We start from the raw sequence: 22,588 nt of genomic DNA on the forward strand, positions 1-22,588 counted from the left end.
GAAAAGTTACTTTCACCTCTAATGTCTCAGGCTTTTGTATTCTTTTAGTGTCTTAAAGTCTGAGGTAAAACATACTCAGATTATGTTGCCCATAGTCTGTCAGTATCTATTGTATGCCATATAGGGAAAAAGCATTATGGTAGGCACACAGTAAATCACTAGTGATTTCAAATAATAAATGGATAGGTAGACATTTGTATTGTTTATTTGTGCTGTTAGCATGTGATAGGGAAATTTTATATCTACTTATATTATAAGTATAACATTATATCTACCTACTGCGGGGAGGAATCCCTCAGAAGAAATGGAGTAGCCATCATGGTCAACAAAAGAGTCGGAAATGCAGTACTTGGATGCAATCTCAAAAACGACAGAATGATCTCTGTTTGTTTCCAAGGCAAACCATTCAATATCACAATAATCCAAGTCTATGCCCCAACCAGTAACACTAAAGAAGCTGAAGTTGAACGATTCTATGAAGACCTACAAGACCTTTTAGAACTAACACCCAAAAAAGATGTCTTTTTCATTATAGGGGACTGGAATGCAAAAGTAGGAAGTCAAGAAACACCTGAAGTAACAGGCAAATTTGGCCTTGGAATACGCAATGAAGCAGGGCAAAGACTAAAAGAGTTTTGCCAAGAAAATGCACTGGTCATAACAAACACCCTCTTCCAACAACACAAGAGAAGACTCTATACATGGACATCACCAGATGGTCAACACCGAAATCAGATTGATTATATTCTTTGCAGCCAAGGATGGAGAAGCTCTATACAGTCAGCAAAAACAAGACCAGGAGCTGACTGTGGCTGAGACCATGAACTCCTTATTGCCAAATTCAGACTGAAATTGAAGAAAGTAGGGAAAACCACTAGACCATTCAGGTATGACCTAAATCAAATCCCTTATGATTATACAGTGGAAGTAAGAAATAGATTTAAGGGCCTAGATCTGATAGATAGAGTGCCTGATGAACTATGGAATGAGGTTCGTGACATTGTACAGGAGACAGGGATCAAGACCATCCCCATGGAAAAGAAATGCAAAAAAGCAAAATGGCTGTCTGGGGAGGCCTTACAAATAGCTGTGAAAAGAGAAGCGAAAAGCAAAGGAGAAAAGGAAAAATATAAACATGTGAATGCAGAGTTCCAAAGAATAGCAAGAAGAGATGAGAAAGTCTTCTTCAGTGATCAATGCAAAGAAATAGAGGAAAACAACAGAATGGGAAAGACTAGAGATCTCGTCAAGAAAATCAGATACACCAAAGGAACATTTCATGCAAAGATGGGCTCGATAAAGGACAGAAATGGTATGGACTTAACAGAAGCAGAAGATATTAAGAAGAGATGGCAAGAATACACAGAAGAACTGTACAAAAAAGATCTTCATGATGCAGATAATCACGATGGTGTGATCACTGACCTAGAGCCAGACATCCTGGAGTGTGAAGTCAAGTGGGCCTTAGAAAGCATTACTAGGAACAAAGCTAGTGGAGGTGATGGAATTCCAGTTGAGCTATTCCAAATCCTGAAAGATGATGCTGTGAAAGTGCTGCACTCAATATGCCAGCAAATTTGGGAAACTCAGCAGTGGCCACAGGACTGGAAAAGGTCAGTTTTCATTCCAATCCCAAAGAAAGGCAATGCCAGAGAATGCTCAAACTACCGCACAATGGCACTCATCTCGCACGCTAGTAAAGTAATGCTCAAAATTCTCCAAGCCAGCTTCAGCAATATGTGAACCGTGAACTTCCAAATGTTCAAGCTGGTTTTAGAAAAGGCAGAGGAACCAGAGATCAAAGTGCCAACATCCGCTGGATCATGGAAAAGCAAGAGAGTTCCAGAAAAGCATCTATTTCTGCTTTATTGACTATGCCAAAGCCTTTGACTGTGTGGATCCAGTAAACTGTGGAAAATTCTGAAAGAGATGGGAATACCAGACCACCTGACCTGCCTCTTGAGAAATTTGTATGCAGGTCAGGAAGCAACAGTTAGAACTGGACATGGAACAACAGACTGGTTCCAAATAGAAAAAGGAGTACGTCAAGGCTGTATATTGTCACCCTGCTTATTTAACTTCTATGCAGAGTACATCATGAGAAACGCAGGACTGGAAGAAGCACAAGCTGGAATCAAGATTGCTGGGAGAAATATCAATAACCTCAGATATGCAGATGCCACGACCCTTATGGCAGAAAGTAAAGAGGAACTAAAGAGCCTCTTGATGAAAGTGAAAGTGGAGAGTGAAAAAGTTGGCTTAAAGCTCAACATTCAGAAAATGAAGATCATGGCATCCGGTCCCATCACTTCATGGGAAATAGATGGGGAAACAGTGGAAACAGTGTCAGACTTTATTTTTGGGGGCTCCAAAATCACTGCAGATGGTGACTGCAGCCATGAAATTAAAAGACGCTTACTCCTTGGAAGGAAAGTTAAGACCAACCTAGATAGCATGTTCAAAAGCAGAGACATTACTTTGCCAACAAAGGTCCGTCTAGTCAAGGCTATGGTTTTTCCTGTGGTCATGTATGGATGTGAGAGTTGGACTGTTAAGAAGGCTGAGTGCCGAAGAATTGATGCTTTTGAACTGTGGTGTTGGAGAAGACTCTTAAGAGTCCCTTGGACTGCAAGGAGATCCAACCAGTCTATTCTGAAGGAGATCAGCCCTGGGATTTCTTTGGAGGGAATGATGCTGAAGCTGAAACTCCAGTACTTTGGCCACCTCATGCGAAGAGTTGACTCCTTGGAAAAGACTCTGATACTGGGAGGGATTGGGGGCAGGAGGAGAAAGGGACGACAGAGGATGAGATGGCTGGATGGCATCACTGACTTGATGGACGTGAGTCTCAGTGAACTCTGGGAGTTGGTATTGAACAGGGAGGCCTGGCGTGCTGCGATTCATGGTGTTGCAAAGAGTCAGACACCACTGAGCGACTGATCTGATCTGATCTGATGGTCTTCCCTCAGAGAGGTCTTGGAAGAGATAGAGAACATTGTCTAGTTTAGCAAATGTTGCTTATACACTAATTCTGAGCTCTGCTTTTGGCACTCTTGAAAATACATGAGATGTATATCTGTGCCTTTAAGAAACTTATGACATAATGGGGGAGACAGCATTTACATAAGTGAAGCAATATTGCAGTTGGATCAAAGAACAGGGAAATATTATATTGCTGGGAGAAGTATTGGAAGAAAATTTAGATGTGTACCTTGGCACCAGATAATGGATACCTTGTGTTAAACATGCTAAGGAAATGAGCTTTTGAAAGATTTTGGCAAGGTAAAGTTGTAAAACCATAATGTCACTCAACCATGAAAGAGTAAGGTACTAGTACGTATTACAATATGGATGAACCTTGAAAACATTATGTTAAGTGAAAGAAGCTAGATACAAAAGCCATTATGGTAGAATTCCATTTATGTGAATGTCCAGAATAGGCAAATCCATAGGAGACAGAAAGTAGATAAGTAGTTGCTAGAGGCTGTGGCTGGGGGAACAAGGGAATGGGAAATAGATGCTAATGAATACAGGTTTCTTTGAGAGGTGATGAAAATGCTTCTACAGAATAAGATAATGGTGATGGTTGCACAACCTTGGGAATATACCAGAAATCACTGAATTGTACACTTTGTAAGTGTAAATTATATCTCAGTGTTTAAAAACTTTCAAAAACAAGAAAATCTAAGTAAATCATTTATTCATTGATTCAAAAATTGTAAATCTTCTGCTCTGTGCCACATATCAGACCAGTTAGCATAGTTAATGAAAATGAACTAAATATACTCCCTACCTCTCAGTGTCTTCCAGTGTAGCTTGGGAAACAGATATGAACAGATACAATATATGCTGAAAGGTACTGCAGCAGAGTTGTGTTCCAAGTGTTAACTAAAACACGAAAAATAGCAATAATTCTGTCTGAGGTTAATTGTGGAAAATTTTTTAGCAGTAAGGTGATGACACCTGAACGATTCCAAAACTATGACTAGTTAGGAAGGAAGGGTCTTGTCAATGGAAAAAGCAGCTCAGACAAAAGCATGTAGGTAAGAGGGACTGCAAGGAGATCAAACCAGTCAGTCCTAAAGGAAGTCAGTCCTGAATATTCATTGGAAGGACTGATGCTGAAGCTGAAACTCCAATTCTTTGGCCACATGATGTGAAGAACTGATTCATTGGAAAAGACCCTGATGCTGGGAAAGATTGAAGGCAGGGAAAGGGGGATGACAGAGGATGAGATGGTTACATGGCATCACTGATTCGATGGACATGAGTTTGAACCAGCTCTGGGAGTTGGTGATGGACAGGGAGGCCAGAGTCGGACACGACTGAGCAACTGAAGTGAACTGAGGAGGGTCTACTGTGAAGGAGGGCCTGGAATCCTGAAATTCACCTAGAGTGTAGCTATAGTAATCTAGCTATCTGGCCAGAATGAGATGGAAAGTTAGATTTTTTCCTTAAATCTGAATTTTTGGGATAGCTTGCATGATTTCATATGGCTTTGAACCTTGTCATCTAGAACCAGACATCCTGGAATGCAAAGTCAAGTGGGCCTTAGGAAGCATCACTATGAACAAAGCTAGTGGAGGTGATGGAATTCCAGTTGAGCTTTTTCAATCCTAAAAGATGATGCTGTTAAAGTGCTGCACTCAATATGCCAGCAAATTTGGAAAACTCAGCAGTGGCCACAGGACTGGAAAAGGTCAGTTTTCATTCCAATCCCCAAAAAAGACAATGCTAAAGAATGTTCAAACTAACACACAGTTGCACTCATCTCACATGCTAGCAAAGTAATGTTCAAAATTCTCCAAGCCATACTTCAACAGTATGTGAACTGTGAACTACCAGATTTTTCAAGCTGGATTTAGAAAAAGTAGAGGAACCAGAGATGAGAGTTTCAGAAAAATGTCTACTTCTGCTTCATTGACGACGTCAAAGCCTTTGACTGTGTGGATCCAGCAAACTGTGGAAAATTCTTAAAGAGATGGGAATAATAGACCACCTTACCTACCTCCTGAGAAATCTGTATGCGGTTCAAGAGGCAACAGTTAGAACTGGACATGGAACAAGACTGGTTCCAAATTGGGAAAGGAGTATTTCAAGGCTGGATATTGTCACCCTGGTTATTTAACTTATATGCAGAGTACATCATGTGAAATGCCAGGCTGGATGAAGCACAAGCTGGAATCAAGATTGCCAGGAGAAATATCATTAACCTCAGATATGCAGATGATACCACCCTTATGGCAGAAAGCAAAGAACTAAAGAGCCTCTTGATGAAGGTGAAAGGAGAGTGAAAATGTAGGCTTAAGACTCAACATTCAGAAAACTAAGATCATGGCATCCGGTTCCATTACTTCATGGCAAATAGATGGGGAAACAGTGACAGACTTTATATTTTGGGCTCCAAAATCACTGCAGATGGTGACTGCAGCCATGAAATTAAAAGACGCTTGGTCCTTGGAAGAAAAGTTATGACCAACCTATACAGCATATTAAAAAGCAGAGACATTACTTTGCCAAGGAAGGTCCGTCTAGTCAAAGGTATGGTTTTTCCAGTAATCGTATATGGATGTGAGAGTTGGACTGTGAAGAAAGCTGAGCGCCAAAGAATTGATGCTTTTGAACTGTGGTGTTGGAGAAGACTCTTGAGAATCCCTTGGACTGCAAGGAGATCCAACTAGTCCATCCTAAGGGAAATCAGTCCTGAATATTCATTGGAAGGCCTGATGTTGAAGCTGAAACTCCAAAACTTTGGCCACCTGATGTGGAGAACTGACCCATTTGAAAAGACTCTGATGCTGGGAAAGATTGAAGGTGGGAGGAGAAGGGGATGACAAAGGATGAGATGGTTGCATCACCAACTCAACGGACATGAGTTTGTGTAAGCTCCGGGAGTTGGTGATGGACAGGGAAGTCTGGCACGCTGCAGTCCATGGGGTTGCAAAGAGTCAGACATGACTGCATGACTGAACTTACCTGAACTTGAACCTTGTCATGAATTTGAGTGCCTTTTTCCTGCAGTCTAAGAATTTGCCATTCCAAAAGTACTTATCCAGATTTTATGGTATGTGACATTCTGATACGGAAAAGCAGATAATCTGTGTAAAGCACTTAGCATATTGCCTAGAATAAGCTTAGTAATTGCTGTGTACATTAAAACAAACTGTGGAAAATTTTTAAAGAGATGGAAATACCAGGCCACTTCACCTGCCTCCTGAGAAATCTGTATGCGGGTCAAGAAGCAACAGTTAGAACTGGACATGGAACAACAGACTGGTTCCAAATCAGGGAAGAAGTACGTCAAGGCTGTATTTTGTCACCCTGCTTAGTTAATTTATATGCAAAATACATCATGCATGATGCCAGGCTGGATGAAGCACAAGCTGGTATCAAGATTGCTGCAAGAAATACCAATAACCTCACATATGCAGATGATACCACCCTTACAGCAGAAAGCGAAGAACTAAAGATCCTCTTGATGAAAGTGAAGGAGGAGAGAGAAATAGTTGGCTTAAAACTTAACATTTCAGAAAACTAAAACCATGGCATCTGGTCCCATCACTTCATGGGAAATAGATGGGGAAACAATGGAAACAGTGACAGACTATTTTTTGGGCTCCAAAATCACTGCAGATGGTGACTGCAGCCATGAAATTAAAAGACTCTTGCTCCTTGGAAGGAAAGTTATGACCAACCTATACAGCATATTAAAAAGCAGAGATACTAAAGATATTACTTAGCCAACGAATGTCCGTCTTTTCAAAGCTATGGTTTTCCAGTAGTCATGTATGGATGTAAGAGTTGGACTGTAGAGAAAGCTGAGCGCCAAAGAATTGATGCTTTTGATCTGTGATGTTGGAGAAAACTCTAGAGAGTCACTTGGACCGCAGGGAGATCCAACTAGTCCATCCTAAAGGAGATCAATCCTGAGTATTCATGGGAAGGTCTGATGCTGAAGCTGAAGCTCCAAAACTTTGGCCACCTGATCCAGAGAACTGACTCATTTGAAAAGACCCTGATGATGGGAAAGATTGAGGGCAGGAGGAGAAGGGGACGACAGAGGATGAGATGGTTGCATGGCATCGCCGACTCAATGGACATGGGTTTGAGTAAGCTCCTGGAGTTGGTGATGGACAGGGAAGCCTGACGTGCTGCAGTCCATGGGGTCACAAAGAATCGGACCCGACTGAGTGACTGAATTGACTTACTGTTATGAGGAAATCCTAATTATTTTCCTTCTTGCCTTTATTGAACTTCAAAGAGTAAGCCCAGCACTAAAATACCTTTAACGTCTAAGCTGTTTGTACTTACTATTCTTATCTACAATTTCTTAGTTATTTTCTACATTTTGATACACAAATACACATAAAAGTAAGCATCTTCTGGATTAATCTCAGCTAGACTTAAAGGCACCCCATATTCCTTGTTGTTTATAAAACTGTTGCTTTAATAAGGGCTTCTTTAGTTTGAGATGCAGTGTATTGAATTCCTGCATCATTAACAAGATGTTTTTCTTCAGTTACCACCACATATCTTCTCTCTGCCAGAGTTTGACTTCTTCAGAGGATGTAAGAAGCCACGGTAAGATCCTCTGGAAGTGATTGCGTGGTGACTCAACAAAAAGTCATTTGTGTTTTCTTTTTTTTAAATAAAAGAAAGCTTATGTGTTTTGCATTAGTTTAATGAGTAATACCATTTTATTGGTATTCTATTTGTCCAGCAGATATTTACTGACTACCTACTGTGTGGCAGGAACTTTCCCATTTGTCCAACAAATACTACTGAGTGCCTTCTATATGCCACAAACGTTTACAGTCCTAGGGATATAGCAGTTAACAAAATGGACGAAAATCGCCTTTCTTCATTGAGTTTACATTTCAATTAATCTTAACTCTTAATAGAACAGTCCTACCTGGAATTTGTGTGTTTTTTTTTCACCCTCACCAAAATATATCTTTTACTATAATCTTGTGAACTAATAGTAGAAGGTAACAGTAAAATTCATTGCCTTATTTGTCACCTGAAAAACCTGAAGCATTGTCTGTCAATGGTCACTATATAATTTTATGAAACATTCCTAATGATGAAGACTTAACGGACATAGGCAGTGATGTATCATTTCCATTTGTTAAATTTTTTCTCTAGTAAAATTGGCTCTCCACCCAAGACTCCTGTAAGTAATGTAGCGGCTACCTCAGCTGGGCCCACTAGTGCTGGAACAGAGCTGAATTCTGTGCCTCCAAAATCCAGCCCATTTATCACTAGAGTACCAGTATATCCTCAGCATTCTGAAAACATTCAGTATTTTCAAGATCCAAGGACTCAGATACCCTTTGAAGTCCCACAGTACCCACAGACTGGTAAGTGATTTTAGATAATTCTAAGAAAAAGAAACTACAATATAACATTTGTTGTAGTAAATCATTGAGTCATTTATAGCTATCTAGAATATCTACATTAAAAAAATTAATCCTTTGGACTGTATGACCCTTAAATTTTCTTCCTGTCTTAAGAATCTATGATTCTACCTACCAATAGTTTTAATATTTCTCAGTCCTATGAATCAAATATGGGGTTCATAGATGAGCTTTAGTGAGTTTTGTATATCCTCGGAAATAATAGACTAAGTGTTTGGTGTATATACACTTAAAGTATAATTTTGAAAGGACAGCACACAGCTTATATGGATTATGAAGGATGTCTTTAAACTGTGCTCCCCAAAAGGTTAAGAATCAATGATCTAACTAATTACTTAAACCAAAACCTGTGGCCCTCGAAGGAAATTTACCAGGCATCTGTTAATAGTTCATTGTATGTTTTTAAGGAGCAGTTTAACAAAATGTTGAATGTTAAGGATTTTGATATAGTGGTGTCTTGAAAGCATGTAGTATCTTTGTAATCCAGGGGTAACTAAAATTCAAAACTTATGTTATTTTCCCACATTAAAGGCTGCTTTAGACTTAAACCATTATAAGATGTTAAATATTACTAAAATTACATTAAATATTCCTCTTTCCAATTTTCAAGGATACTACCCACCACCTCCAACGGTACCAGCTGGTGTGGCTCCCTGTGTTCCTCGCTTTGTGAGGTCCAATAATGTTCCAGAGTCCTCCCTCCCACCTGCTTCCATGCCATATGCCGATCATTACAGTACATTTTCCCCTCGAGATCGAATGAATTCTTCTCCTTACCAACCTCCTCCTCCGCAGCCGTATGGACCAGTTCCCCCAGTACCTTCTGGAATGTATGCTCCTGTGTACGACAGCAGGCGCATCTGGCGCCCACCTATGTACCAACGAGATGACATTATTAGAAGCAATTCTTTACCTCCAATGGATGTGATGCACTCGTCAGTGTATCAGACGTCTTTGCGGGAAAGATATAACTCATTAGATGGGTATTATTCAGTGGCTTGTCAGCCACCAAGTGAGCCAAGGACAACTGTGCCTTTACCAAGGGTAAGTGATAATGGAACTAGGAATGCTAGCTAGTACAGCACAGTGGTTAAGAGTCTAGTGTCTGATGTTACAACATTTGGGTATATCCTGGCTCCTCCACTTACTAATTGTGTAACTTAATGGAATTTACTTGACTTCTCTATGTCAGTTTTTTCACTTTTGATGGAAATAATAGTAGTACCTACCTCATAAGGCTGTTGTGAGGATTAAATCAGAAAAAGCTCTTAGACTTGCACCTGATGCATATACATGCTCAATAAATGTTATGTTTGGATACGAAAGTGATCAGAAAGTAAAAAGAAATCTTCAAGATACAAAGACAGGGCCTGTTTTTTACTATCCCCACATATATACATACGATTTTCCTAAACCAGAAAAGTGAGTGCTCAGATTTTACTCTTAACATTATTTAAACCCTTTCATTTAAGTGTATGGAGAATAGGCTAGGGGGACTTCCCTTCTGTATTCTTTTTTGTCCCAACAGTATAATAAATGTTCACATTATTTCCACAGAGCATAGTTAAATTTATTTACTGCTCCCTAGATGATTAAGATTGTTTCTTTTGTCCCCCCTTAGGAACCTTGTGGTCATTTGAAGACCAGTTGCGAGGAGCAGATAAGAAGAAAGCCAGAGCAGTGGGCACAGTACCACACTCAGAAAGCACCTCTTGTCTCTTCAACTCTTCCTGTGGCAACACAGTCACCAACACCACCTTCTCCTCTATTCAGTGTAGACTTTCGCACTGATGTAAGAAAGAAAGGTTTTAATCACTTGATGTTGCAGGGACAGGTCAGACGACTGACTTCAGAGCACTCATTCAAGCTAGGGATAGCTGTGTTGGATATTTTGCATTGGTTTGGTGGCAGTTGAGTTTAATTCAATAAACATTGAGTATGTAAGCTCTATGGCCAGGCATTGTGACACTGAAGACTGCTAACAAATCACAGTCCTTTTCCACCAAGAATTCAAGTCTTTCCAGCACTATAGTTCTCCTTATTTTTATAGATTTTATTGATAAATAAGATTTATACCCACCATTTATTGAGCACTTACGTGGCCAGGCACTGTGCTAAGCATTTACATGTTATTTAATTCTTCCAAAATCCTTAGGGGGCAGGTATTACCCATATTTTATAGGTTAGGAATCCTACTCAGAGAAGTTAAGTAATTTGCCCAAGTAATAAATTGAGCCTATAAATAGCTTGGATTTGAATTCTGGTCTGTCTGAGGCATTTCTTCCCTACTTCACAAGAAGTGCAGAAATGACTATTATTCATGGTGTTTTAAATCACTGTTAAGTATTGTTCTTATCATTTCAAGACAGGTTTTGTACCAGGATTGTTTTAATGTACCCTGTTTTCCATACTGTTATATTTAGAGCAAACCGTTAATTTTTCTTTGATTCATCTGGTTTATTCCCTATCCCTAGATATACTAATATAAATTTTTTTCCTAACCTTTTCATTAAATTTACAAAATTTCAACATATGCAAAAAGAGAATAGTAATAAACTTCATGTATCCATTATACAGTTATCAACTCAGCCAATCTTGTTTCATTTGTAGCCCTTCTTCCTACTGATTTATTTTGAAATAATCCTGCAAGTAATCCTAGACATCATATTTTTCCATCCGTAACTGTTGAATTTTTAAAATAGACATATTTTTTAAAAAATCCTAGATAGCATATTTTTCCATCCATAAATTTGAATTTTTAAATTCATCTTCCCAGTCCCTTTGTCAGATCTCCAGGCTGGGAAGCCTGACCTGGGGCTCAGAATCTTCACAATAGTGGGAGAACTTCTTTGGTATTATTGTTAACCAGTTTGTGGGTCACTCATCTGGCTGGTATGGGATTTGGTTTCATTGTGATTGTACCCTTCCTACCACATCAGTGTGGTTTCTCCTTTGTCTTTGGACGTGTCAGGTATCTTTTTTTCATGGGTTCTAGCATCCTCTAGTCGATGTTTGTTTAACACCTAGTTGCAATTTCAGTGCTCTCGCAGGAGGAGATGAGCGCATGTCCTTCTACTCTGCCATCTTGAACCAATCCCGATCCAAATTTATCTCATCAAAATTAGACTTCTTCAAAGCAGCTAACCATCTTGAGAAGAGTGTTGCCACTTGCTTAATACGAAAATGTATTTCTATGTATGTGTTTATGTATGTGTGTGTTTTTTTTGCTTTTTTTCATTTTTTGGAGCACTTTGTACCATGTTAGAGGCATGCTGTAAATTGTTTTTTATTCTGGGTAGTGTCACTCTGGGGTTCCTTATGAATTCTTAAAGGACAAAGTGAAAAAGAGAAGGCATTCTGTTTCTGTTAAGATGTAATATAAATACGTACTATTTGTAACTTTTTACAGTTTTTATATTAGTTATTGAATGTTTAATTATTCACTATAAAGTGCTGTGAATTCTATAATAGTTACTTTATATTAGTTACAAGTTTGTAATTTAAATTTCTTATCAATTGCCTTTGCTTTTATTTTTCGTTCTTTTTTTAACCAGTTCTCTGAAAATGTGAGTGGCACAAAATTTGAAGATGATCATCTTTCCCATTATTCTCCCTGGTCTTGTGGCACCATCGGTTCTTGTATAAATGCCATTGATTCAGAGCCCAGAGATGTGATTGCTAATTCAAATGCGGTATTAATGGTATGATTTGGGGGGCAAGGGTTATGCATGTTGATTCAAATTTTAGAATGATTGAAAGCTTTCGTCTTCATTTTGTTGCTATATACAGTAACTCATCTGTAAGCAGCAGTTATATTTAGGTAAGTCTGAAATAAATTGCACCCAGTGTTTAAATTATTTGAACATAGTGTTTTAAAAATAGATGTTGGGTTATGACTGAGATATATAGTTAATATTAAATTTACCAGAGAACCTAATTTCATGTTTTTTTTGAAAGCTTTTACTTGTATTATTAGCTGAAGTAATTGCCCACAATCTATTATTTTCTTCTGTTTATACAGGACCTGGACAGTGGGGATGTTAAGAGAAGAGTGCATTTATTTGAAACTCAGAGAAGGACAAAAGAAGAAGATCCAATAATTCCTTTTAGTGATGGACCCATCATCTCAAAATGGGGTGCAATTTCTAGATCTTCCCGTACTGGTTACCATACCACGGACCCTGTCCAGGCCACTGCTTCCCAAGGAAGTGCCACCAAGCCCATCAGTGTATCAGGTAATCCATATCATTAGTACTTCACCTGGTATGGTCTAGCACTGTGCTTTATAATCCTCACTCTGTTAGGTATAGAACATGTCTCTCCATTTAACAACCACTGTAAACCTAGAGTTAAACAGCTTAGCCAGGAGAGCATGGCTACTTAGATAAAAGTGGATTTTGGGGGGAAGGTATACATTCACATCTGTATCTAATTTTTCACTTTTCTGGTCATTGTTTCTTTCTACAGATTATGTACCTTATGTCAATGCTGTTGATTCAAGGTGGAGTTCATATGGTAATGAGGCTACATCATCAGCACATTACATTGAACGGTAACGTTGCTCTTAATTCTTTAGGATTCTCTATTCTCAGACTTGTCTATATTCCCAAAGTACAGATCGAAGTCCCAGTTATTCATGAACTGTGTTTTGCTAGTGTTAACTATATAATGAATTTCTGAAAAAAGTTTACATCTGGAATAATGATTGAAACTTTCAGGGTTGATCTGTTATGTAAAACATATATAGTATATAGTTATTATATAGTCATTACTTCTTTAGTTGCTTCATTTTGTAACAGTAAACAAATTTCTCTTTAAAGTGACAGATTCATTGTTACCGATTTATCTGGTCATAGAAAGCATTCCAGTACTGGAGACCTTTTGAGCATTGAACTTCAGCAGGTAGGCTCTGTGTCAGTCAGCTTTGAGTTTATTTTTAAAAAAAGAATGATGTTTAAAAGCTAAAGGCTGGAACCTGACTCTCTTTTTTTTCCCCTCTAGGCCAAGAGTAACTCATTGCTTCTTCAGAGGGAGGCCAATGCTCTGGCTATGCAACAGAAGTGGAATTCCCTGGATGAAGGCCGTCACCTCACATTAAATCTTCTAAGTAAGGAAATTGAACTGAGAAATGGAGAGGTAAGGACACTGACCCTCTCAGCTTCATCCCTGGTATATTTGCTGTTTGCTGCTGCTGCATGTTGTTTTATCCATTGTTTAGTGCATTTTATGCCATTACTTAGCATGGCTTTTTCTGGTGGATGATTGATTTTAAAATTTAACAGTAGCAATAAAATTGTAATCCCAGATTTCTTTTCTTATATCAGTCATTGAGATTCGCATTTTCATTTAAAAGGGAAGCCCCAGTTTCCACAGATATGAAATCAGTATTTTTCTTAATTACAGAGTGATTATACAGAAGATGCAGCTGATACTAAGCCTGATAGGGATATTGAGTTAGAGCTGTCAGCACTTGATACTGATGAACCTGATGGACAAGGTGAACAGATTGAAGTAAGTACCACAATTAGATATCCAGGAGGCTTTACTCCACTGGAAATTAAAGTACACAACATGTTCCTCCCGAAGGATTAACATTTTATTTGCGTAGGAGATCCTGGACATACAGCTTGGTATCAGTTCTCAAAATGATCAGTTGCTGAATGGAACAGCAGTAGAGAATGGGCATCCAGTCCAGCAGCACCAAGAGGAGCCTCTGGAGCAGAAGAGACAGAGTTTAGGTGAAGACCGTGTGATTCTGTGAGTGTTAGACGTAAGATTCATAACCACTGGGCATAAGCCATGAATATTTAAAGAGAAATAGATACACCATTAAATTCATTTTTGATTTTATCCTATGAGGGGAAAACCTCATAGTAATAAGGCAATGATTTGGTCAGTCTGGATTTTTAGGAGAGCAGAGGTAAATTTGAACTATCAAAGTGCTCCATGCTAGTAGCCTGAAACTTGCTTTTTATTGGGATCAATGTTTATTTTTATACTTGAGCATCAGAAGGATAAGATGGTTGGATGTCATCACTGACTCTGGACATGAGTTTAAGCAAACTCAGGGAGATAGTGAAGGACAGGGAGGCCTGGCATGCTGCAGCTCTTGGTGTCACAAAGAGTCAGACATGACTTAGCGACTGAACAACAATCAGGTTATACTTTCACTGTCTGACAGGCAAGCATCAAAACTACAAAATGCAGAATTAAAACCTAAATAAAGGGTTTCCCTTTAAAAAAATCATGTTAAGATATTCTCGATCTTTAGTATAATTACTGCCAAAAATATGGGTTTATCTTGAACTTGATAGTTTGTTGGCCTTAAACTAACCAATCTTCTAATTTTTTATTATAATTTTCAAAAATGGGATTTTTTTTTAGTCACTAAAAAAAAAGATATGCTGTTTCTAGGGGCTCTTAAAGTGTGTTATAGCTTTTATTCAGCATGCATGGTTACTCCTAAAAGTTTTCGCTTAAAGCTAATTTGTTTTCAATGTCATTTATTTTCTCCCAGGGAAGAGCAAAAAACAATTCTGCCGGTAACTTCTTGCTTTAGCCAGCCACTCCCAGTGTCCATCAGCAATGCGAGTGGCCTACCCATCACCACATCTGTCAGTGTTGGCAACCTCATTCTGAAAACTCATGTTATGTCTGAAGATAAAAACGACTTTTTAAAATCCGTTGCAAATGGGAAGATGGTTAATAGCTGAAAGGAGGTTCATCTTTCAAATTTGTGACCATACCATGGAAGCATTTTACACTAGCTTTTTATATATATAATATATATTATATAATGTATATTTTTTTTAAAAAAGATATTACTGGGGCATCCATTTCCTGTGGACTCTTTGATACTTTAAGCCCTCTTGCATTAGCATTATGAAAAAAAAGAAAATTTACTTTACTAGGGTAACACGTTCACTTTCCAGAAGTGATTGGAATTTGGACATTTAACTTAAGCTTCAAGCAGCTTTTTATGAGTTTGTAGCAATCCGGTGCAGTAACTGAGCCATTTCCTATTTTAAATGGCTTCTATAGAAAATTAACAACTCAGTTATTAAACTAGCAGGATCCTACAATGATACATCTAGTGAAAGTAGACTTAATTAACTTATTTATTTCTATTTTATGTTTCACTGAGAGAAGTTTCCATCTCATTCCAGCTGCTTTATTTATCTTTTTCATGGGACTTTGCATTTTTTTTTTTTTTTTTTTTTTTTTTTTAAATTTTGAAGAGTGGAGTTAGACGTTCTTACCATAGAATTTTACAGGGTTATATACTAGGTTTCTTTACTGCATTATATGTAGGAGTGTGGTGCAGTGCTTTTATCTGTAGCATTTAACTTTTTTTTCAGTTTTCCATTTTTCAAGAATAGTTTCTGCTTTGTTAATATTTATACACAGGCTACTTGTTGAAGTAAGTAATTAAATATATAACCAAGTGCCTAAGTCTTTCAGCTGATGTACTAGATATTAAATTCTCCTAAGTTATGCAGAATCGTTTTTACAATTTTGATAAATTATGCACTAATGTAATGGCAGTTTTTTAAAATGCAGATTTAAGCCTGTACATTATTGAATCTGATGACTTGGCAAAAGAATCAGGTGCTTTCAGCTTTTTGAGAAAACCCTGTATGTAGCGTTTGCACTGACTAACAAGATGGTATTGCTGGGTTTTTAATTTAATTAATTTGGATGTTCATTGCATTATCTTGGTTAAATATTGTTTATTGTTACTTCATGTTGGGGTTTAATTTTCTTTGTTTTCTGTTAGGTTGATAAGACTATGAACCATGTAATAATAGAATATTGGCTAACCTTTATTCATACTTAAAAACATGAATGATTGCTGCCCTGCTAAAATGTGACTGAAAAGTGTTTTGACTTGGCATCTGAAAGTATGCAGTATGTTCAACCAGCTGTGCTCCAGATTTGTGGGAGATATTTTACTGAAACCTAAATTTCAGTCAACATTTGAAAACAAAAGCTGGGCATTCCTTCCTGGTGATCTTACCTATAGTTTGTGTCTTTGTCCCCCCCTTATTTCTTTAAGATTAGTTTGACTTTTATTATTATTTTTTAATTAACTTCTGTGAAGTTGTTTACTCTGAAAATTGTACTGGAATATTTTAAGCCAAGCTGATCTTTCACCAGGTGTACTGTATGTAAGGGCTTTTCCTGCTAGCAAGATGCTTAAACAGGATCATGTTATTGGTCGTCTGAGCTATTTAGTTGTTTTACAAAACCACAGCATTGTATCAGATAAGATTTTGATAAAAAGTTTTGTGCACATTTCCAGGGGCGGGAGGGTTGACATTTCCCTGAAATTTCTTGATCAGAATGAGTAAATACTGGTGTTTGATACCTGTCTTAATGAACATGCTCATAAGGTGACTGATAAGTTGTAAATATACCTGAGAAACAAAGGGGTAGTTTTGATATTCTGGTGTCAGTATGGAAGATCTTACACATTTATTTAATACTCAGATGTATGAAGATGTTTGTTTGTAGCATAACAGCACAGTAGCCTTGACTTAGTTTCCTTTGGTTAGTACTGTACCTTTTTGCCATGGCCAGTGCCCCTTTCCCTGCAAAGACATTTTATTTATTTCACTCTGTAACCTGAAATGAATAGGAACAAGAGTTTTAAACCATGTTACATTAACTTATTTCCAACATTATGAATTAGCCTAGGATATTACAGGAACGTGATTGTTATATAATTTATATCAGAACCTTTCTATAAAATATGCGCTTATTACATTTGAAATGCTTCCAATGTACTTTATTTGCTGTTTGTATTTCCAAAAAGGATATGCAAACCAGTATGTCTATTTCATGGATATTTAAATAGTGAGATCTTCCATGTTGAAGGTAATGTATTTTTTTTTAAGATTTTAAAATTGCTATTTTGTTACAAAATAGAGACCTATTAACAGTTTGAGAGCTCCTTATGTGCCCTCAGGGAAAGAACCCTCTGTGCAACAGAACTACGCAAAACATCTTCAGCACGTTCTGAGGGTGAATATATACTACATAAATTGATCTTGTGTATTTAACCTTATCTTTTTAATTTTAAAATTGAAGTTTTGAAACTTGGTTGTGCTCTGCTGGAGGGGGTTGGGATAAACTGCTTAGGTGTTTGCCTACTTGTCCAGTGAAATTACATTTGCATCAGTGTATGTATATACCTGCCAACTTTATTGGTATGTCTCAGAACACTTATATTAAAATAATGCTTGTCTTGCAGCAGGTGATCCCATAAAACAATAATTCCTTGTTCTTAAAAACTTACTCTCTTCCTCACTAACAGCATAGGAATTGTTTCTGTGTAGGGATGATTCTGTATTGCATCCTTTATGTAGTGACCATCTTCTGTTTCTCATGGCGTGAAGTAAATGTGTAGTAAAGACATTGGTTCTCTGCCACTTGAGAAGAAAGAGCAGTTTATCTGATCCTTCTTCTGAAAGGTACCTAATGGTATCATAGAGGAGAAAATCACAAATCAGACCTAGAGTGTGACTTTTATATTGGGGTTATTCCCTGTCATTTGACCCTTTTACCAACATGTTCATGATGTACATATATTTGAAATCAAAAGATATAAAGCAATAGGAGAGGAAGTTTGTAATGTCAACTAAACTGCATATGTGGTGTGTGGTCTAATTAGGAAAAAGTAGTCTGAGGTCTGAAAAGTGGGAAAATGGTGGGGGGGTTTTGTTTTGTTTTGACTTTTTGTGTTTTGTAAAACTTCTGAGTCACATTCTGAAGTTCATGTGCCTCATTCAGATACTATGATGTAGCATCAGTAGTTCTTTCCTTATGGTCCCATCTCACCTCATGAATCCTGAGAAAGTTACTGAAGTATTTTGTCTAGTTGGTACCTGAACAAAGCAGATTCCTTTGCTTTCCTGCCATGACTTTCAATACCATCTCATAAACCAGCGTCATGTGTGAAAGTTGTGGATCGTAATTTTTAAGAGGAGGTACTTCGGTGGGTCAGTAGCACTGATACTTTTCCTAGTAGCTGTTTACTCTCAGAATAATAAGTGAAACCTCCTATGCTAGAAATGAAATTTTCTATTTGTTTGGATCTGGTCACTTTCAACTCACATTTCAAGTTGATTCTAAGTTTATAAAGCACATCTCAGTTTTGTATGTTGCTTTGAGAAAATTACAGGATGCACAGTAATTTGTAGGAATTTAAAATGGGATCATTTAAACATTTGAAAATTTGTTTTAAAAACCATCTAGCTTGCTTGTACATTTTAGATGTTAAAGCCCTTGTTGTCTTGTTAACAGGCGTGGAGTTTGTAATGATCAGATTGAGCATGTGATTTCAGCTTTGAATCTGAATATTTCTTCCCTAGTTGCTAGATTCATTTTCTGAGCAGACTGTCACTAGTATTGGTGACTAATCATTCAAGGGGAAAGTTGCATTTGCAACTGTGTATTGCTTTTCTGGAAGAAATTTCCTTGTGTCTTAGTGAATGAAGAGTGTTGTTGGGATCACTTGCTGTAACTCCTACATAAGAACCCCTTCTGCAAGCAGAACACAAATGCACATGCTCAAGGAGTATCTCATCTTCTGAATAAATTGAATAAATTTGCTAGTCATTCCTTTATACTAGCGGTTTCTTTGTATCCCTTTGCTGGCAAGGGAATACAAGGAGTCAAGGCCACCAATCAGAACACCCCACATTTGAGTGGAGTCCTATTTTTACTCCAAGAGCAGTTATTCCCCGAAGTCTGAAATTGGCAGTTTTTTTCTTTTTTTAAATAAAAAAATTTTAAATCTCCTTAAACCAGTGGAACACAGACACTGGCTGCACTTAGTACTGCCAAAAGCCAAGGTCATTTGCATATATTCCATCAATCTGTCCAGAATTAGGCCTCACTTTATAACCCAAGGCATGGAAGTGCATGCATTCTCTTAGCTGGGCAAACAATTATACTGTAGTTGTGATACAACACATGTGGCTTTTATTTGTACTGCACATATCCACTGTACAGCCACTTGGGAGTATCGTGGTTAGCTTGCAGCAACTGCTGTCTGCATTTATACTGTTTATTGCATATTCTTTTCCCTGGAAGTGAAAGAGAAATGTTTTTTCTTGTTGCATTGATTACATTTTATAAATTTGCTTAGCTGGAAAGTTTGGGAAAAGAGGCCTGTTTGTCAATTGTACAACCGATTGTGAAGCTCTAGTGTGAATATTTTTACGTCTGTATTAGACATTTTCTTTGCAAATCTATTGTTCGATTGAAATGTAAATGAAATTAAAAGATGGTGTACACCCATCATGTAAAAAGCAGGCACCATCTCTAAGATGGATTTAATGCTCATTTTTAAGGCATATACTCAGCTTCTATTTAAAACTATAATTTAAAATAATTCTGTACAATGAAATGGGGAATATATATGGGAATAAATTCTATTCCATTTATTTCAATTTGAATTTTCCAAATTGTAATGTTTCCCTTTGTGCTATAGAAATAGGATTAAACAGGGGAAGGCTAGGATTCATAAGGCCTGTATATGGGGGGAGGGCAGAGATGGAACAATGAGGGTTGTGATGATAGTGAATAGCAAAGAGTGAATTCTGTGTGTTTTTGCTGTAGCACTGAAGTGAAGAGATATTAGCTTTGGCTGTTCACAGAATAGAGCATCATGATTTCCAGTGTTTGAGAGAAAATTGATGGAACAAGTTTGCAGTACTTGACATGTATTTGCATGCACAAAATAAAATTATTTGTCCACCTTAAAAGTTGTTTGTTTAGTATCAATATTAAGTTTATAGTGCATTTTAGTTACCTTGACTTCCTTGGCACTTTTTTTTTATTTTCACCAAGCTACCAGGATACTCTTTGAGATTTAAATAATCACCTGCCTCATGCATTCATCACTGGTAAGGATCTGAAAGAAGTAGATAGGCCAGGGAGGTTGAAATACTCCTTAATTCGATCAGTCACTTTATTCATTCAATGTAGAGTATTTTCTATATGGAAGATGAGGACATAGATAATGCCAGCAGTTCACAATCTAATGGAGAAAATAGACTAAATACACAAATAATGATTCTGAAATAGTGTATTAAAGAAGTATGAAGACTGTCCAGGGGGACCTCAGAATGTAACAGAGAATGGCCTCAGTGGATCAAGACACCATTTTTACTGGGCCTTGAATAGTTTTACTCATTGACTCAACTGATGAATTTTAACTCCCTGTCTGTGCTGGTCAGTAAGGTTGAATGTCAGTGAAACAAACTAGCCCTTTCTCTTGAAGCTCTCAGCGTAGAACATGGGAAAAATAAATCTGAATAACCAGCTCAGTGAGCTATTTTCTAGTATAAGGTATATGGAGACTTCAGAAGGGAAATGATGGGGTGAATGGTAGTGATAGTGAGCCAGAGGAATTGCTTCTTTGAGAAATTACCTCAGGCTAGACTTCACAGGCTGAATAATATTTCACCATCCAGACCTAAATGGGAGAAAACACCCAAGTACCTACTCTTACCTTCACACCAACCCACTCTGTATCCTAATAATCCTTCACTGTAAATATTATGAGCCTTGTTTTATATTTGAGATGTTAAGAAACTTGCCCAAGACCTTATAACTAGAAAGTAATGGAGTCAGAATTCTGCTTCAAGTCTTATTCTACCTTCCAGAGGTGGTGATGGTTGGAACCTGTTGCAGCCATAAGTGTTAAACAGTGGAAGGAGTGTTTGAGGAATAGCTTAACCAACTCTTGGTGCACTTAATATGTTCCAGACACAGTTCTAAGTGCTATAGGTATAGTATCATCTAGGACCATTATTTTCACCATTTTACAGATGAGAAAACTGAGGCAGAGATCTTAGAGAATTTGCCCACGGTCACATAGCTAGATGAGGTAATTGGAGACCTCTGTGAAGGACACTGAATACTAAAGAGACTGTTAGGGAGTCTTGGAAGTTAGATGATCTGATTCATTTGAGGTTTTAGATCACTTTGGCAGTAGTGTTAGGTGAAGCTGGAGATTGACCAGCAGGGAAGCAAGTCAACAGTCTAGGTAAGAAGGGTTTAGAGCATGGCCAAAGCAAGGATGGAGGAAAAGAGATGGATTTGAAAAGTAGAACATCTCCACGTTGTCATGGATTAAATCTGGCTTAGAATCCCAGACCTCATTGCTGAAAACATCAATATTTGTGAAATAGGTGATTTTGTATAAGCCCTGAAGTGATCACTGAGTCAGGAAGAAGGGAAAGAACCATGGATAGTTGACTCAAAGGAGAGGAAAGGAGAGGAAACTTAGTGAAGGAAATGAAATCCCAAGAAGATTTTATTTTCTTTATAATTGACACCTATTGAAGTAATTATTATGCAGTTTAACAAAAGTTTTTTTTTTTTTTTATAATTGAGAAGTCCATAGTGCAGTGGTTCCAAATTTACCTGTATATTGCAGTCACCTGGGTGTCTTTAAATAAATCCCAAAGCTCAGAACACACCCCAGACCAATTGAAACAATCTGAGGAGGTAGAATCAAGGCACTGGTACTTTTGAGGCTTCCCAGGTGTTGCCAGTGTGCAGAATGGTTGGGAACCACTGCCATCATGAATGAAATGGGTTTGGAGCCTGTCTTAGCCCAAGTGCATTTGATAAATATCCATCATCAAGTGTTCAGGCTCAGGTAGTTTACGGATAGACTCATGCAACAAATACATTTTTGAGAATCTTCTAAAAACTGGGCATTAGGGATACAGGATTGAATTAGTCCCTTACTTCATGAAACTTAGATTATAGTTTTAAGTTATGTGAACAGTTTTAGATAGGGCCATCTCCTGAACATCTTAACTAGATCTCTAGTAAATATCTCACAAAACCTGTCAGCCCTGCCTCCAAAATAGATACCCAGAATTTCACCACTTCTCACCACAGAGGTCCAAGTCACAGTTATCGCTCACCTGGACTGTGACAGCCTCCTGTTCTCCTTGCTTCTTGCCTCCCCTTCAGTTTGTTCTCCCCACAGCAGCTAGAGAAATCAGTTAAAATGTCAGCTTGATCTCTTCACTGTTGTGCCCCAAACCCTCCAAGTGCTGCTCATCTCACTCAGGGTGAAAGCCAGAGCCTTTTCTTTGATATTTTACTCACTGTGCTCCAGCCGCTTTGGCTACTGATTTCTTCAA

At 37.8% G+C, this 22,588-nt stretch overlaps 1 protein-coding gene across 4 annotated transcripts in view; it reads left to right on the forward strand.

The window, feature by feature from the left end:
* The window catches only part of RC3H2 (ring finger and CCCH-type domains 2), a 59,676-nt gene extending 39,488 nt beyond the window's left edge, over positions 1 to 20,188 (forward strand). The window contains exons 11-21 of one of the 4 annotated variants that reach the window (XM_070379041.1): positions 8,146 to 8,360; positions 9,028 to 9,461; positions 10,039 to 10,209; positions 11,972 to 12,118; positions 12,439 to 12,652; positions 12,885 to 12,969; positions 13,238 to 13,319; positions 13,419 to 13,553; positions 13,821 to 13,928; positions 14,026 to 14,155; positions 14,935 to 15,098. In XM_070379041.1, coding sequence (XP_070235142.1) covers positions 8,146 to 8,360; positions 9,028 to 9,461; positions 10,039 to 10,209; positions 11,972 to 12,118; positions 12,439 to 12,652; positions 12,885 to 12,969; positions 13,238 to 13,319; positions 13,419 to 13,553; positions 13,821 to 13,928; positions 14,026 to 14,155; positions 14,935 to 14,963 — 1,750 coding nt within the window. In that variant the 3' untranslated portion in view covers positions 14,964 to 15,098. Of the gene's footprint in view, positions 1 to 8,145; positions 8,361 to 9,027; positions 9,462 to 10,038; positions 10,210 to 11,971; positions 12,119 to 12,438; positions 12,653 to 12,884; positions 12,970 to 13,237; positions 13,320 to 13,418; positions 13,554 to 13,820; positions 13,929 to 14,003; positions 14,175 to 14,934 lie in introns of those variants that run through there. The other 3 variants (XM_070379039.1, XM_070379040.1, XM_070379042.1) reach the window with 3 other exon arrangements.
* The last annotated feature ends 2,400 nt before the right edge of the window (positions 20,189 to 22,588 follow it).

The sequence above is a fragment of the Bos mutus genome, chromosome 11 (genome assembly GCF_027580195.1).
Source record: "Bos mutus isolate GX-2022 chromosome 11, NWIPB_WYAK_1.1, whole genome shotgun sequence".
NCBI lineage: Eukaryota > Metazoa > Chordata > Mammalia > Artiodactyla > Bovidae > Bos > Bos mutus.